Here is a 14,018-nt window from a genome sequence, read left to right as displayed (position 1 = left end):
CCTTATTACCTGTAGTCACTAAACTGCTGAAGGTGTACGGAGGAGATGGGGGATGACATCACTGGCTCAAACATGACGCATCATATTCACTCATGAGTGAACAATGACTTGACTTGAGGCACATCCTCCTCGTTTGTTAGAAAGAATTTGATGAAGAGTTCTGATTAAAAGGAAGAAGGAAGGAAAAAGTTTTCTTGACAGTCTTGAGCTATATTTCTTTGAAAAAAAAAAAGGGAACCTGAATCTTATCAATGCCTAGATTTCTTTAGCACCTTATAGGGTATACTCCAGAAACCAATGCAAAGCCCTTTCCCAAACCAATTCGGTGCTTCTTCCAAAGCATTTTTTCCTTCTGGTTCAGAAATCAACTTCTCAGCACCTGAAGTAGTTCCTCCAAGTGGTTCACGGCAGTAAGGCACCTGGGGGTGCTCACAAATGAGAGGAAGGGGAGGGAGGGAGAAGAAATTTCGTAGAGTTTGCAAGGTCCCTGGGTTTGGCTACAGTTCTAGCCCCTTGTTTATCATATACTCCCAGTAAATTTAAAGCTCCATTAGAAAACACCTTTCCACTCCATACAGTTCAGTTCAGGTTCCTGGGCTTCCACAAGAAAGGGTGCCATTCCCGGGGCTGCAGTAGTCACCCTCTCCCCCATCTAGAGAATTTAGACCTGGTGAATTCAAAGTACCAGGAGGCACCTAAATAGATGCACCAGGAAGAAGCTGCTACAGATCTGGAGCCTGGGAGAGAGGGGAGGAAAGATGGTCACCAAAACACAGATGTGCTTCAGTCACCCCAGGAGTGTGTGCAGCCTAGGAGAAGTGGGTCCTGGGGAGAACCAAACCTGGGAGATGGGCAGAGGGGCCGGCCTACAAAGAAGGCTCAAAGAGCAGCCCGAAATAGGAGGCCCGGGCAACGTGGAAGTTATTGCAAGAAGGAAGAAGCAGCCAAGCGTGTTAAATGCTGCTTAAATAGAAAGGAACACAAGACAAGAAAGTACGTGACAAAGAGAAAAATACTTTTCAAACGTTAAACAATGTCTGTGTTTTGTGCGCCATGAATCGTGTCCCTGTGATGTCCTATACCCTCCTGAGCCGGTGACGCTCCAGGCTTCAGAAGGAGGAAGTGGACGCTGCCAGGACAAGGAGGTCATTGCTCCATTCTGAACTGCACGTTAGCTTCTTGAGCCCTCCTGAGACAGTGGTCTTGGAAGCCAAGTCCTGTAGGAGAGAAAAGAGTTTTTCTAATTCCCAAAGCAGCTTCCCTCTGCATATGAAGAGCAAGGTTTGGGGCTCTGTGCAGTGTTACTCTACAATCTAGAGAGGATGGAGGGTAGACAGTGGGGTGGTTTCTAGCCTGTGGAAGACGGGTGGAGAGAGAAGGGAGGGCAGGTTGCCAGACATGCGCGTTACTGACTGCCTCCTTCCCCAGCATATGTTACTCTCCAGGTTTCGGGATGCTTCCTTGGACTTCAACCTCCACTTGGCCTTTGCTCTCTAGGTCACTGGTTCTTTAACCCCTGTGACCAAGGGCTGCACCAGACTCATCTAGGACCCTTGTTAAAAATTCTAGCCACCCCAGAACCTATGGAGTGAGAATTTCTAAGAGTAACAGAGTAACTGAGGATCTGTATATTTTACCAGTTCCCTGGCGTGCCCAAGGGTGGAAAGGACTGGTGGTGTGGGTCTTCCTCGGTCCCTTGTCTCACCATCTCAGGCCCACCGTTTCCCAGGCTTGCAGGAGCTGGGCCCCAGACCAGCCCCTCCTGGTTTATCCCTACCTCGATCACTAACGTTCCATTTACTTTCCTTCTCTTTCCTTTATCTCTACCTGCGTAGCCCTAGGCACCTAATGGGCACTCAGTAGTGATACACTGAATGAGTGAATGGATGGGGAAGGAGGAGTCGAAGACCCAGGAAGCTTTCTACTACTGAAGGGTTTATGTTCAGAAGAAGATAAAAGAAAAATAAAAGAGAAATCACTTTACCAGGGTAAATGAGAGGATGTGGCAAATTGTTGGAAAACAAAACTGGGGCTAAAGTAATTCTCCAAGAGAAAAAATATATATAAGTAATGGAGATTTCCTGGGGATCACGGTTAGCACTAATTTTGTTTCTCAATTTTATAATTCATCTGCAAGAGGGAGAACACTGGAATCTATACATTTGTAGGTTTCTCTAAGCTCTTCTGATTTGAAACTGTTAAATCAATTGGAATAAATTTCTAAGACTCTTCTTAGATTGTGAAATCAGCACAGAAGTGGCGGCTAATCTTTAATGTAAGCAAGAATAAAATAAGACACTTAGGAGAAAAGCATCAAGACTATACTTACATGATGATGAACTTTAAGCTCAGTTATGACTGAGGAAAAGGATTTGAAATAGTTGAGGACACAAAAGGCCCCAGTCATACAATTCAGTAAAACACTGCAAACCGTCTTAGGGATTCATCATGTACCCTAGCAAATTAACAGCTTGAGAGTAAAGAAATCTGTTTAATCTTTCTGCTGTAAAGAAATCTGTTTAACTTTGTTTATTCTGGGCTCGAATACGTTTTCAGTAGGTGAAAACATGGGTAGTTAATCAGTCGGCTACTGAAAGAAATGAAGCAATTTCCTGGGCATCATGCCTTTTGGGGGTGGGTTCCAAGGGAATTCCATTTTCAAGTGCCTCTAGCAAAGACCAAGCTCCCGACCGGATGGACCGCGGATCCCACCAAGATGGCTGCTCACGTCTTCTCAGTCGTCAAATCCCAACAGAAGTGATGGACATTTCTTCATTCACCCAGACAACTAAGCTGACGGTGGCCCACTGAGCAGATATAGGAGACCAGGGAGTTCCATACATAGGAGCCGGCGTCTGGCTGGCTGTGTCACTCAAGAGTAAATGAGCCAATCATATCTCTGTGCATGGGGACTCAGCTCAAGAAAAGTCAGACCAACGGGGAAGGCTGGTATCTCTAACAGTCACTGAGAATCTAGCTCTCTGCCTAATTTTTCACTTTTCTCCAGATGTTTCCTGTCAGGAAGGCACAGTCAATAACGTATGAATCTTAAAGACAGAGGCAGATGTGGTTATTATTCCCTCTAGGTCTTTCCTGCCTTGGAGAAGACATATTACTTGAGAATGACTACAATTTAAAAATATTTAAGTTGATATAGCCAGCTTATGAGTAAATGCACAGCTACGACCATTTCAGTGCAAAAGTCTTTGCAGAATTACGGTCATCATCACAGTTTGTTTTGGCCTTTACATTTTCAGTGTAAACCCTTCTGACAATCACTCACAAGGACTTCTAAGTAGAACCCAGCCTTCCACCGACACTGGAGCCAGCAGCTTCCTCTCGGCTGCCTCAGCCTCTAGCAGTCTATTTTTAATATTCGCTCTTATTTCTTAATCCTTCTAAACAAAACAATGAAAGCCATTATAACCAAGTGTGGCTGTGGTAATAAATACCTCAGAGCCCCAAAATACATTGTCCCTGCCTGACCAGTCGCCCATTTTCCAGAATGTCTGGGTATTTATCTAACAGCAAGAGACCATTATCCTGCAACACAGTTATATTCCACTGACACCTAATCTCCTAATTAAAACTGGTATAATGATGGACTGTTTAAATTCTGGTTAAAATGTTCCTTTTCCATTTGCATTTAAAAGAAAACAAACTCCTCATCATGGATACCCCATCCTGGGTTATAATTTGGCTTTCCTTTGCCAGAATCATACTGTCACTCCGACTTGCCGCTGGTTAAATCTAAGTGGGCCTCCCAGCCTGGCTGTTGCTCGGCAACCCCACCAGCCACCTCCTCATCAGGGTGAGTTCTAATTGGTCACAACTCTTGACAGGAGCCACCGACTTACTAGAAATGACACTTGATTATTCACCTAGATGGCTAGCACTGATACTTAACAGCAGGAAATTCTGCATAAAAATAAGTCATGGATGTTTTTAATATCTGGGTAGCAGAAGGAGGTTATAAGTTTCATTAACTGGTATTAATTTTGTTCTTGTTACCAGTTTAGAGCACTTCAAGGTATTCATTTTTCTACTGTTTTAAACCAACTATATGTTTTAATACCTTCTCCCATCCCATTAGCTGACCCTTACTTATTCAGAAAATCCCCCTCTGGCATCAGTTCTCAAACAACATTGCCCACAGGTGTAAGAGTTCCAAATAGAATGAAACATTAAAAAAATTCATAAAACTCAAGTATTTATTAGCACCTGTCTTCAAGGAGTTTATATGTAGAAGGGCAACAAACTACATAAATTCCTACATTATTACCAAGAAGTGGAAGATGGTTCATGTCCTCTTTTTGAGGATCAAAGACCACCTGGGGGTTGGGATGTAGCATCAGAACTGAGCCTCAAAGATTTTGCTTATTTTGAGAGACAGAGAAGGTGTCTTGCAGGTGGAATGAGCTGCGGGAACAAAAGCATCTGGACAAAAAGTACAGGGTGTGTTCAGGGAATAGAGGAGGACAAATTGGCTGGAACATAGAGTACGTGTAAGGGATCTGTGCGTGAAACCTGGGAAAGTTGGATGAGGCATGGAGAGCTTGCTGTTCTGTGCCGGGGGGGGGTGTCTGGTGCAAGCTTCACTGGAGATTAAGGAGCGATTAAATGCCTCAAAGTGAGGAAGGAAGGTGGGTTCCATCTCAGCCGTTTACCTCCAAGCTGCCAGGCATCCCCCAGACCCTCGGGACAACCGCTCCTGGAGCAGAGGAGGGGGGCTGTGAGCCTACTCCTGGAGTGCCCACCAGGGAGTTGCCTCCCGGGGGCCATGTTTTGATCACAGGGTGGTGGCTTTTACCTGCGCTCTTTTCTGAATCCCTCTCCATGGGTGGGCAAATGAGTCACGCAGGCTACACACCATCAGTGCAAGGGGGTCACCTCAGGTTAGAAGTCTGAGGCGATGCACAAGAGACTCCTCTTCCCCCTCCCTGCTCGGGAAATGCGTCTCCTCCAGCACTCACGCTGCCTCCATTCTCCAAACTTCTGGGGCTCCAAAGGCTTAATGGTGTTGGTTGGTTTGTTTATTTTTCAAGTTCACGGTGTCAGAGCTGCATTGAGTAAAATTATAACCTAGAATTAATTAACTGCAGAGCAAACAGAATGTGAACCCTGATTTGGAGAAAAAGGCAACAAGCCAGGAGTCAGAGGATCTGAATTTCTAATTCTTTCTTTCACTAAATTATTTGAGCATAAAAATAACCAGATTCTGCCTTTAGGTCTTTATATAATTTCAAAGTCAGAGCCCCAAAGAGATGCAAAAAGGCTTTCTTGTGGGTGGGATGCTGGAGCAAGCAGATGGGCCTACTGATCCAACCCTTACTGCCCCAATCTAGGAAGCTCTCTGTTCTCTCCACGGACCCCCAGGAACTGTCTCAACCTGATGCTTAGTGACCTCATTCAAATCTCAAAATGTCCATGGAAAGGGACTTTAGAGTTCACTGCAATTAGCCCCTCATTTGGGGGTGAGAACCCAAGTTCAGAGAGTTGCCAATGACTTGCCCAAAGCAAAAGGTAGACCCAGAATGGTATCAGGTCTTTCATTCAGGGCCGGCTCCCAGCAAACTGCACTGCATTCTTGCTAAGATAGAAAGAGCACCTCAGTCTACAAGTGTTTTTTTGATACCTTCTATGTCAAGGCCCTTCAGGAACACTCATTCTATCAGTTATTACATAAATATTTCTAGAGAATCAACTGTGTTGTACTATGCTCATTCCTGATAGAACAAACACTGAAAATCTCAATAATACATGACAACATATAAGAGTTGCCACAAGAGGGTAACACTGAAAATATTAGTTATCTATTGCTGTGTAACAATTTACCCACCCCCCTCCAAAACTTGGCAGCTTAAAACAACAAACCTTTATTAGCTCATAGTTTTTGTGGTCAGGAACATGGGCACAGTGTAGCGGGTACCTCACCCCAAGGTCTCCCTGTGTAGCAGCCACGCTGTTGGCTTGGGCTGAGATCTCATCTGGGGGCTTGACTGGGGGAAGATCTTCTAAGCTTACTTACATTGTTATTGGCAGGACTCAGTTCTTCGTGAGCTTTGAAAACAGGATAAGAACCTTGTTTTATATCCTTCAATGGGAATCTCCAAAGGATTTCAGCAAAACATTGCTCAGATAACAAGTATTTTCAGAAGACCAGTCTGGTAACTGAGTACAGGATGGGTTGGAAAATGAAAAGAGAGAAAGCAAGGAGGCAAGCAATTGAAAATTGTGTTTTGGTATATCTATGTCACGGTACTAAGGCAAAAGACAACAAAGATGCTTAACAAGATATTTGTGTTCAGGAAGCAGAATGACAGCCATATTCAAGGTAACAGATGGCAAAGCCTAGTTTCAAGTGGTCATGGGAGAGGGAGATGAAGGGACAGGTACAAGAAAAAAAGTGATGTTAACATGGTGAGGCAAGAACAGGTGGGTCTAACGGAGTGTTGTCTCCAAGGATTCAGAGAAGAAAGCATGATGCCAGACGTCCAAAGTGGTCAGGGAGCTGGGAGCCTTCCACGGATGGCGACCATGCCTGCAGCGCTCATGGCCTTCTAGTGCAAAGCCTCTACATATTATGTTTCTAATCTTTGCCACAGTTCTGTAGGGGAAGTGTTATTATCCCCATTTGCAGGTGCACAGGCTCTGAGGATGAACAACTTTCCCAAGGTCACACAACTAACAAGTGCCAAAGAGAGGAAACCTAACAATTGACAGAGGCTTCAAGTGTTTGCTCTCCCCAGGGCCAAGTGTGCTTCATGGGGACAGAGTCTTAGCCTCAAGGAAAGAAACTCTGGAGATGAAATTCTGAGGATCACATAAAAGGAGACAAAAAAGCCTTTGAGTAGGAGATTTTCTTAGCCCTTCTTCATTACCCTGTAAGTTATCTCTTTTGCCCATCCATAAAGATCTCTCCATTGCCCACTGTATGTCCCTTAAATTAACTCTATTGCCCCCTTTCTGACCCTTGACTCGGAATTCCTCATGCACAGTCAGTAAAGAATCCCTTTAAAAAAAAAAACAAAAACAAAACTGAAGACTTTAATTGTATAGTAAACTCCGGGTGAGCAAGGACTTCCTTCCTTGGGGAGATCCTCAGGCTGAGGATGGTGCTTCACCCTTGACGGTTACTGCGAGTTTCCCAAAAGCTGACCGGAATACACTTGGCATCATCTACAATAAAGACCATCAACAAGAGAGGGAAGAGCAGCAACATGGGAAGCTTTCTCCCCAGGGCTGGTTGTTGGACTGTGACCCTCAAGAGGAAATCATTCTTCAGAAACCTAATAACGATAATAATTTATCTGATGAGAGAAGTAACACGTGCATTAAGAAGAGGGTGGGGAAGAAGCAAAAGTAAAAACCTCTCATTCTCCTATGAAGATGACGTGTAACAATCAAATGAGAGTCTTCTGGTGAGATCTGCACGGCAGCAGTGTGTTCACCTGTGTGGGGGTGTTTGCACAAGCCACTTATGCCTGCTTGCCTGCAAATCTAGGGGAGTACCTGCCGGGTTTATGGCTTGTATAAAGATGATCACAGCCCATCAAAGAGCTTTCGTTTGTATGCAACTCATGTAAGAGTAAATATTCTCTAACTGCCTGAATATAATGCAAGAGAGAAAACCTGAAATGTTGGCTATTGGCCAACCTACAGATCAACCTCCACTGTCTTATAATATTTTCTCTGCATTGCTTTTTAAAACATTTTTCATATTACATGCCCCATCTCATATCCCATTAACCCAAATAAAAACGTCATTATCCATTCAGTTCGACAGGCAGCAGTCAGAGTGTGGTAGAAAATTACAATCATGCCAGCCGGCAGCAAAGCATTCCAGTCACAAGCACGTAGAGGAACCGACGGTGGGCAGCTGGTCCAGCCCCTGTTGCACTGTCTAGACATGTGATTGGATTCAGGACAGGTAGACTTCTCTTTATGTACAGGGCATGCTGCTGAAGAGTTGTGTATAAATCAAATTTTGTGTTGCATTCCATTTTGGCTACATTAAGGAAGCTTTAATCTTGAATCTAAAGAGACTTCCTTTCAAGCAGTACTTTTCTTTTTTACCATGTTACTCTTCCTCTGAAATAAATCTACAAGATATTTTGGTATATGAGACTTTATTGAACTTGTATCACTAAATTTATTAAAATAATGGAGGAACGTGGCGAGCGAAGGCAGTCAGAAAAGTGGCTTAGATGTACTGAGTTCTCCAAACATTAATCAGATTTCTTGAGAGGAATAGCCCAGAGGCCATTAAAGTGACCCATTCACATGTACTTCTGTACCAATGGATTACTAAATTGATCGTTCTGAGAATTTAGAAAAGAATGAGATAGTCGTGAAGAATCCACCTCAAGTTACCAAGCATCTCAGGATAGTCAACCTCCTCTCTGTTGTGAGTGGACTTCAGGACAGCAGATGAGGTAAATTACATTTGTTTCTGAAAATCATGTGACAAAGTCTACCCCAGCTGATGTATTGATAAGATGCCGTCTGGCTGAATATTTACTCAGGTTCATGCACTGCTGGCCAAAGAGCCAGAAACCGTGATGGTGACCAATGCTGTGGCCACCTAATGGAGCAGTCGAGTGGAGGGCGATTGGTTCTGTATGTGATCTTGCGTATGTACTGACAAACCGAATGAAGTCTTAGAAGTTGCACTTACCAAATTTCCATGGAACAAGGAATAGCCAATGTAAGGGAGATGAGATTTTAATACATGAGTATACACACCCCTTGGCCCACCCACCGAGTACAAACACCCCCATGCTCTAAGCCCTTGATGCATGATGAGCAGAAAATCCTTTTTCCCAGGACTTCCCTCTCCAGATACTTCCTCCAAGAGTCTTGGCAACATGGGAGGGTCTCAGACACTGTGCCATCTCTCCACTGGGTGTGTGGGTGTGTTGTGCTCCAAATGTCTGTCTGCTCCTTAAACTGCTGCTCGGCTGCCCTGGGAGCCCATGGAGCCCTGAGCCTAGACCAGAGCGCACTCTTGTTCAACAGGAAAGCTCCTCTGCTTCTCAGGACCGGCTCCTTCAGAAAGGGCTCCACAGCAAACAGCTGGGCCCCTGGTGACACAATTCTTTCCTTAGAGAGCATGTGGAGCTGGCTTGAAGGGAGTTGTGGAAAGGAGGGGTCCAAAAAAGCCATGTGTCCCTCTAACATCCAGCCAATAGTCCCCCAAGCTGTCCCACTCTGCCAGGCTTCTCCATTATCTGAGTGGCTTAGAGCAGTTTAAAGAGTGTTCTGCTCAGAACTCAGGGTTGGACAACTTTTTACAGCCAAAAATGTATGTAAATGTAAAGCCCTTCTAATGAATAGACACTAAAGGGTCAAAAACCCAATTGTATGTGAGTGATGATTCATGGAGGAAGACCTTGTGGCTTTTGCTGACAGGAAACACCTCAGTGTTTGCCTGTGTTACGTGTCCTCTAAATAAGTCAACATACACCTGGCATTGTGACTGATGTGCAGGGAAGCGATTCATTTATGATTTACCAGCTCGTACCTGAAACACTGTGTTCCATTTACGGAGCTGCCTTTCAGGAGTGATGCTGACAAAAGAGAGAGAGAGAGTAATAAGAATGGAGACGTGTGCAAACCGTGTTGTACCAGGAGTAGTTGAAGGGAAGGGATGGGGAATGATCGTCTAGCAGATGAGGAGCAGCACATGCGGAGTATTTTGGAGCACTACCACGTGGACGAAGACAGGAAGGAAACAAGAAAGAAGCCACTACAGGGGGTCAATTTTGACTCAATACCACATCATACCTTCCAACAAGGAGATTAATGTTTTATGCCTTTCTCCAATGCCTTGAAATTTTAAGAGCGAAGAGTGGGTCTTATGTAATCATTGAAATTCATTCAACAAGTAATTACTATGTGCTAGACACTGTTCTAAATGTTGGGGATGCAAAAATGAAGACAAAAATCTTTCCTGCCCTCAGGAAATTATGTTTTAGTGTCAAAATAGTAAAATCGAAACACAGATATTTCAAAATGTGTTTTCTGTAAGAAATGCTTGGAACAATGTATTACAGTGTGTTGCTTTAGCTATGATGTTATTCTACAATGCACTCTGGTAAAAGGAGTCCCTTCGATGTTTCCAACTTGGCTTTTCAAACATACAAGAGAGAATATAAAGTCGTATGGATGCCCATGAGGCTCAATAAAGGATTCCACCCACTCAAGCCAGCCTGTTGAGGACCAAGTGGTGGACAGCCAAAAATGGAATCTAAATTTGTTGAAGCTGGATAATAGTTGCATGAATGTTTATAATACCATTCCAACTTTCTGTGTGTATATTAGAAACTTTCCATAATAAAAATGTTTTGTATTAAAAAAAAAGAAATCCAGCTATTGTTCTGTGTGGGCACAGCAGGCCTCTTGAAGTTGAGTTCCCCTATATTTGAAAGTATCTTAAGCAGAAAAGAACAGCCATCCAACAGAAATGCTCTAAAAATGATCCTCATATTGAATAAGTTGAAATGGACAACCTTAGGCTCCTTTGGATACTAAGATTCTATATTCCAGAGGAAGGTCTAAAGTATAATTGGAACCAAGCAAACATGGATTTGGGCTAACTCCAGAGACAGTAAATATGGACTGTGGTCTATTTACTCTCTAACGCAAACCCAATGTCATGAAATTGAGTCCTGATCTCATTTCTTTATAAGCACTTGATGATCATTTTCATGATAATTTCAAAGTATTTAGTCTATATCCTTTATGCTGCCAAAAAAAAATCAGATTGTTTAAGCTAAAATGGACGTTTATAGCTTTTGTAATTTATGAGCATTTGTGTATTTTAGAACTTCTTGAATCTTAGCTGTGTGAAAGTTACCTTCAAAACAATGTCCATTTTCCCAGGAAGAACCACATATAAGCTCTTTATTTGCAGCTAATTTAAGTGTGCTCCCCGCATGGTGTCCTAATTACACCTTTGTTATCCACTATCAGATGACTCCCCTAATCAGCCAAGCCTGCGACCGGCTCCTGGCTCATTTAAGATGCTATGCAGAATCCGGGGATGCTTTCGACATCCAGAGGTAAGGGCATTACATGGCTCCATTACAGATGAGAAATCACTTTTTTGATTGCTGCTTGTAACTGTACATAATTGCTGGACAATTACCTTGGGACTAGCAAACTATGGAAATGCTAGAAGCTCAAAAAGCACTGGTGAATTAATAAGAAGAAATGAAACCCAGATTAAATGTGAAGCGAATGTGAACAAGCCCCGGGGAGGTGTAGCATGTTGAGGGAAGCCTGGAGTGGGCAAAAGTTTGTGGGGGGAACACGCCCCCTGGCTTTTGCAGACACAGGAGAGAGCAGGATATGCCTGGTTTGAAAGGGCAGTCCTAGGCAAAAGTGCACGCATTTTTACTTCAAGAAAAATTGTGGCACAACTTGGACTAGAAGCCATGACTCAGTGGTGGTACCAAATTTTAAAAACTGATGACCTGGCTTTTTTCCTGGTTGTCCTATGCTAAATGACAGTTTACAGCCGATTAGAGTACAGTGGGAGTGGCAGGTCAGCCAGAAGCCAATTCATTCTTATTATCATTGCTAGCAAAATACTAATATAATCATTACCAACATTTAAATTCTACCATAGTGTTTACAAAATCCTCTTGTATACATTCTCTCTGGTCATGAGATGCATGAGTTGGCTAAAGATAAGATGGGTTCCACAGCTATCTAAGCAAATAATTCTTAAAACCCTTAACTCTTCAACCATCAGGACCAGATGAAATCACATTCAGTTGTCAAATTGCTGTTTCTGCTAGAGCAGGGATATGTGTAATCAATTGTAGAAATGTTTTCAATAAAAGCAGTCAAAATAAAAAAAAGTCATCTGGAGATTCATTTATTCCTCACTGATAAGCTGTTGGTTTTAGAACCTATGAAGAAGAGGAACTAAGTGTGTGTCTGCATCAAGACATGAAAATAGACCCTTTAATTAGAAAGGATATGAATACCCAGCTGTTGGAATTTTTGGAAATAACATAATCTGAATACTCCATAAGATACCAACAAAGGATCATTCTAGTTTAAAAAGGCCATGTAGGGGCCGGTTTCCTAGAGCCTAAGAGGTTAATTTTTCTGGAGGTACTGCCAGATTCTTTTCCTTCTGTTTGTTTCTAAAGTGCAATGTGTGTTTTCTCTAGTAATATACATATGTTCTTGAAGCTGGTCCCAAAGTTTACCTTGTATTTTTCTGAGTGTGAAGGGCCCTTGTTTTTTGTTTGTTGCTTTCAGGAAAACTATAAAATCAAAAGTTAATAAATCTAGGCAATCCAGTTGCTAATTCATCAATGACAAATTGCTGTCTACCAATTGGTCATTAGATCCTGGCTCTGAGTGGGCTCTGCACACTTTGGGATAATACACATGAGCTTTGGGTGAACTTTTTTCCCTCCTTCATGGGGAGAAAAGTTCCAAGCCCCCTTCTTGGAATTTGACTGGTTGCCTGAGCTGCCTGAAGCCGGGAAGTTGAAGTGAGGTTCTCTACCTGTCCCCAGGCTTTGCTCAGACCACCTCTCTGATACGCATGTCTCCCCCACCATTCTGTTGCCATGCTAAAAGGATCCGATCCCAGGGGCTCCTCTCCCACCCCTCACTTCAGATCTGCAAGGTGCTCCCCTTCAAACAGGTAGACAGTGGAGCAGGGCCTCTTCAGGAGTGTGTATGAAGGGTAGGCCAATGGCAGAGTCCTTCCAAAATCCAAAGGACTCCCTGTTTCGTAGATGCTACGGCTGCTACACCACAGATGTGGTCGCCAGTGTCGCCTTCGGGACCCAGGTGAACTCCCAAGAGGCCCCTGAGGACCCCTTTGTGAAGCACTGCAGGCGTTTCTTTACCTCCTCCATCCCCAGACCTATCCTGCTTTTACTCTGTAAGTACAACTCCTGCCGAGGACAGTTTTTAAGACGGGGCTATGGCAAGCTGGTCAGACTGCATGACACCTGGCGGCCTCGGGCAGCTTTCGGGACTCAGCCCCTGCCACTAGGGTAGGGCACTCGGGCTGTCTCTGAGAGCCACCCTGCAGAGTCCGCTCTGCAGAGGCCTTGCTCCTGGAGCCACACAGGCTCCTCTTGTCACTAGCCTGAGGCCACTGATCACCCGCAGGAGCAGTGATGGCCTCTCTCAGCACCGCCATAGAGAGGAGAGCGGCGGTGCCCCAAGCTGAACGCTTTCATGTGCATTGTCTTATTTAGCGCCTGGATTCCCCCTAGAGAAAGGTATTTTCATACCCATTTCACAGATGAGAAAACTGAGTCTTGGGAAGGCAGAGCCCTGGAATGCAGAGCCTTTCATTTTCTAGGACATATTTCTCTCCCCAGCAAAATCCTCTTCAGAATACTTCTCGGTTCAAAGCCCAGTGCATAGCAAACTAGAAATCAAACGTGATGGGCAACTAGCAAGTTACCCAAATGCTGTGGAAACTGGTCAATTTATTTTAGTTTTTATTTTAGAAGTGAGTTTTTACCCTCTGGCCAATTCCAGCATCTTCTTGCTTTTATAGAAGCGTGGAAGTGTTATTGTTATTATTGCCATAATTTCTAACCATTCTGCTGGGCCAGTGAATTCTATTCATTTCTTTGTCAGTTTCTTTCCTATTTCTGAGTCAATTTCTGTGGAAGTCACTAAAGTTATAGGAGTCGCTATGGAGGTCAAAGCCTCCCCATTCACCCTTCCCCGCTCCACCCCCAGGAGCTGCTCCAGCCGAGCCACTCCTCCTGCCACCGTCCAAGGACATGTCCCAGGGGCGGGGGCTCCTCTGTCCCACTGCTGCCGCCGCTCCTCTCTGTCACTCTAAGCCCACCCCACTGTTGTGTCACACTGGTTCAGATTCTGGCTCTTAAAAGTGGACAGAACACCGTGGTCCTCCATGGGTCCAGAAGTGCCCCATGCAGCCCGGTTCTGCACAGTGCCCACTGCGAGTGCCAGGAAGATGCACTGAGCTGAGCGCCCCTGCACCCCTCAGCCTAAACCACTGT

General features: G+C 44.2%; 1 protein-coding gene and 1 long non-coding RNA gene across 2 annotated transcripts in view; one reads left to right on the top strand and one right to left on the bottom strand.

The window, feature by feature from the left end:
* The window catches only part of TBXAS1 (thromboxane A synthase 1), a 134,749-nt gene that overhangs the window by 75,468 nt on the left and 45,263 nt on the right, over positions 1-14,018 (top strand). Inside the window, exons 6-7 of the mRNA XM_017673205.3 lie at positions 10,975-11,063; positions 12,765-12,913. Of these exons, the coding sequence (XP_017528694.1) occupies positions 10,975-11,063; positions 12,765-12,913 (238 nt within the window). The remainder of the gene's footprint in view (positions 1-10,974; positions 11,064-12,764; positions 12,914-14,018) is intronic.
* Positions 1-14,018, bottom strand: part of LOC140849840 (uncharacterized) — a 126,300-nt gene that overhangs the window by 70,111 nt on the left and 42,171 nt on the right. The window lies entirely within an intron of this gene.

Source organism: Manis javanica, chromosome 6 (assembly GCF_040802235.1).
Source record: "Manis javanica isolate MJ-LG chromosome 6, MJ_LKY, whole genome shotgun sequence".
Classification (NCBI taxonomy): Eukaryota; Metazoa; Chordata; class Mammalia; order Pholidota; family Manidae; genus Manis; species Manis javanica.
The sequence above is the reverse complement of the archived record's forward strand: the minus strand, read 5'-3'. Positions and strand labels throughout refer to the sequence as shown.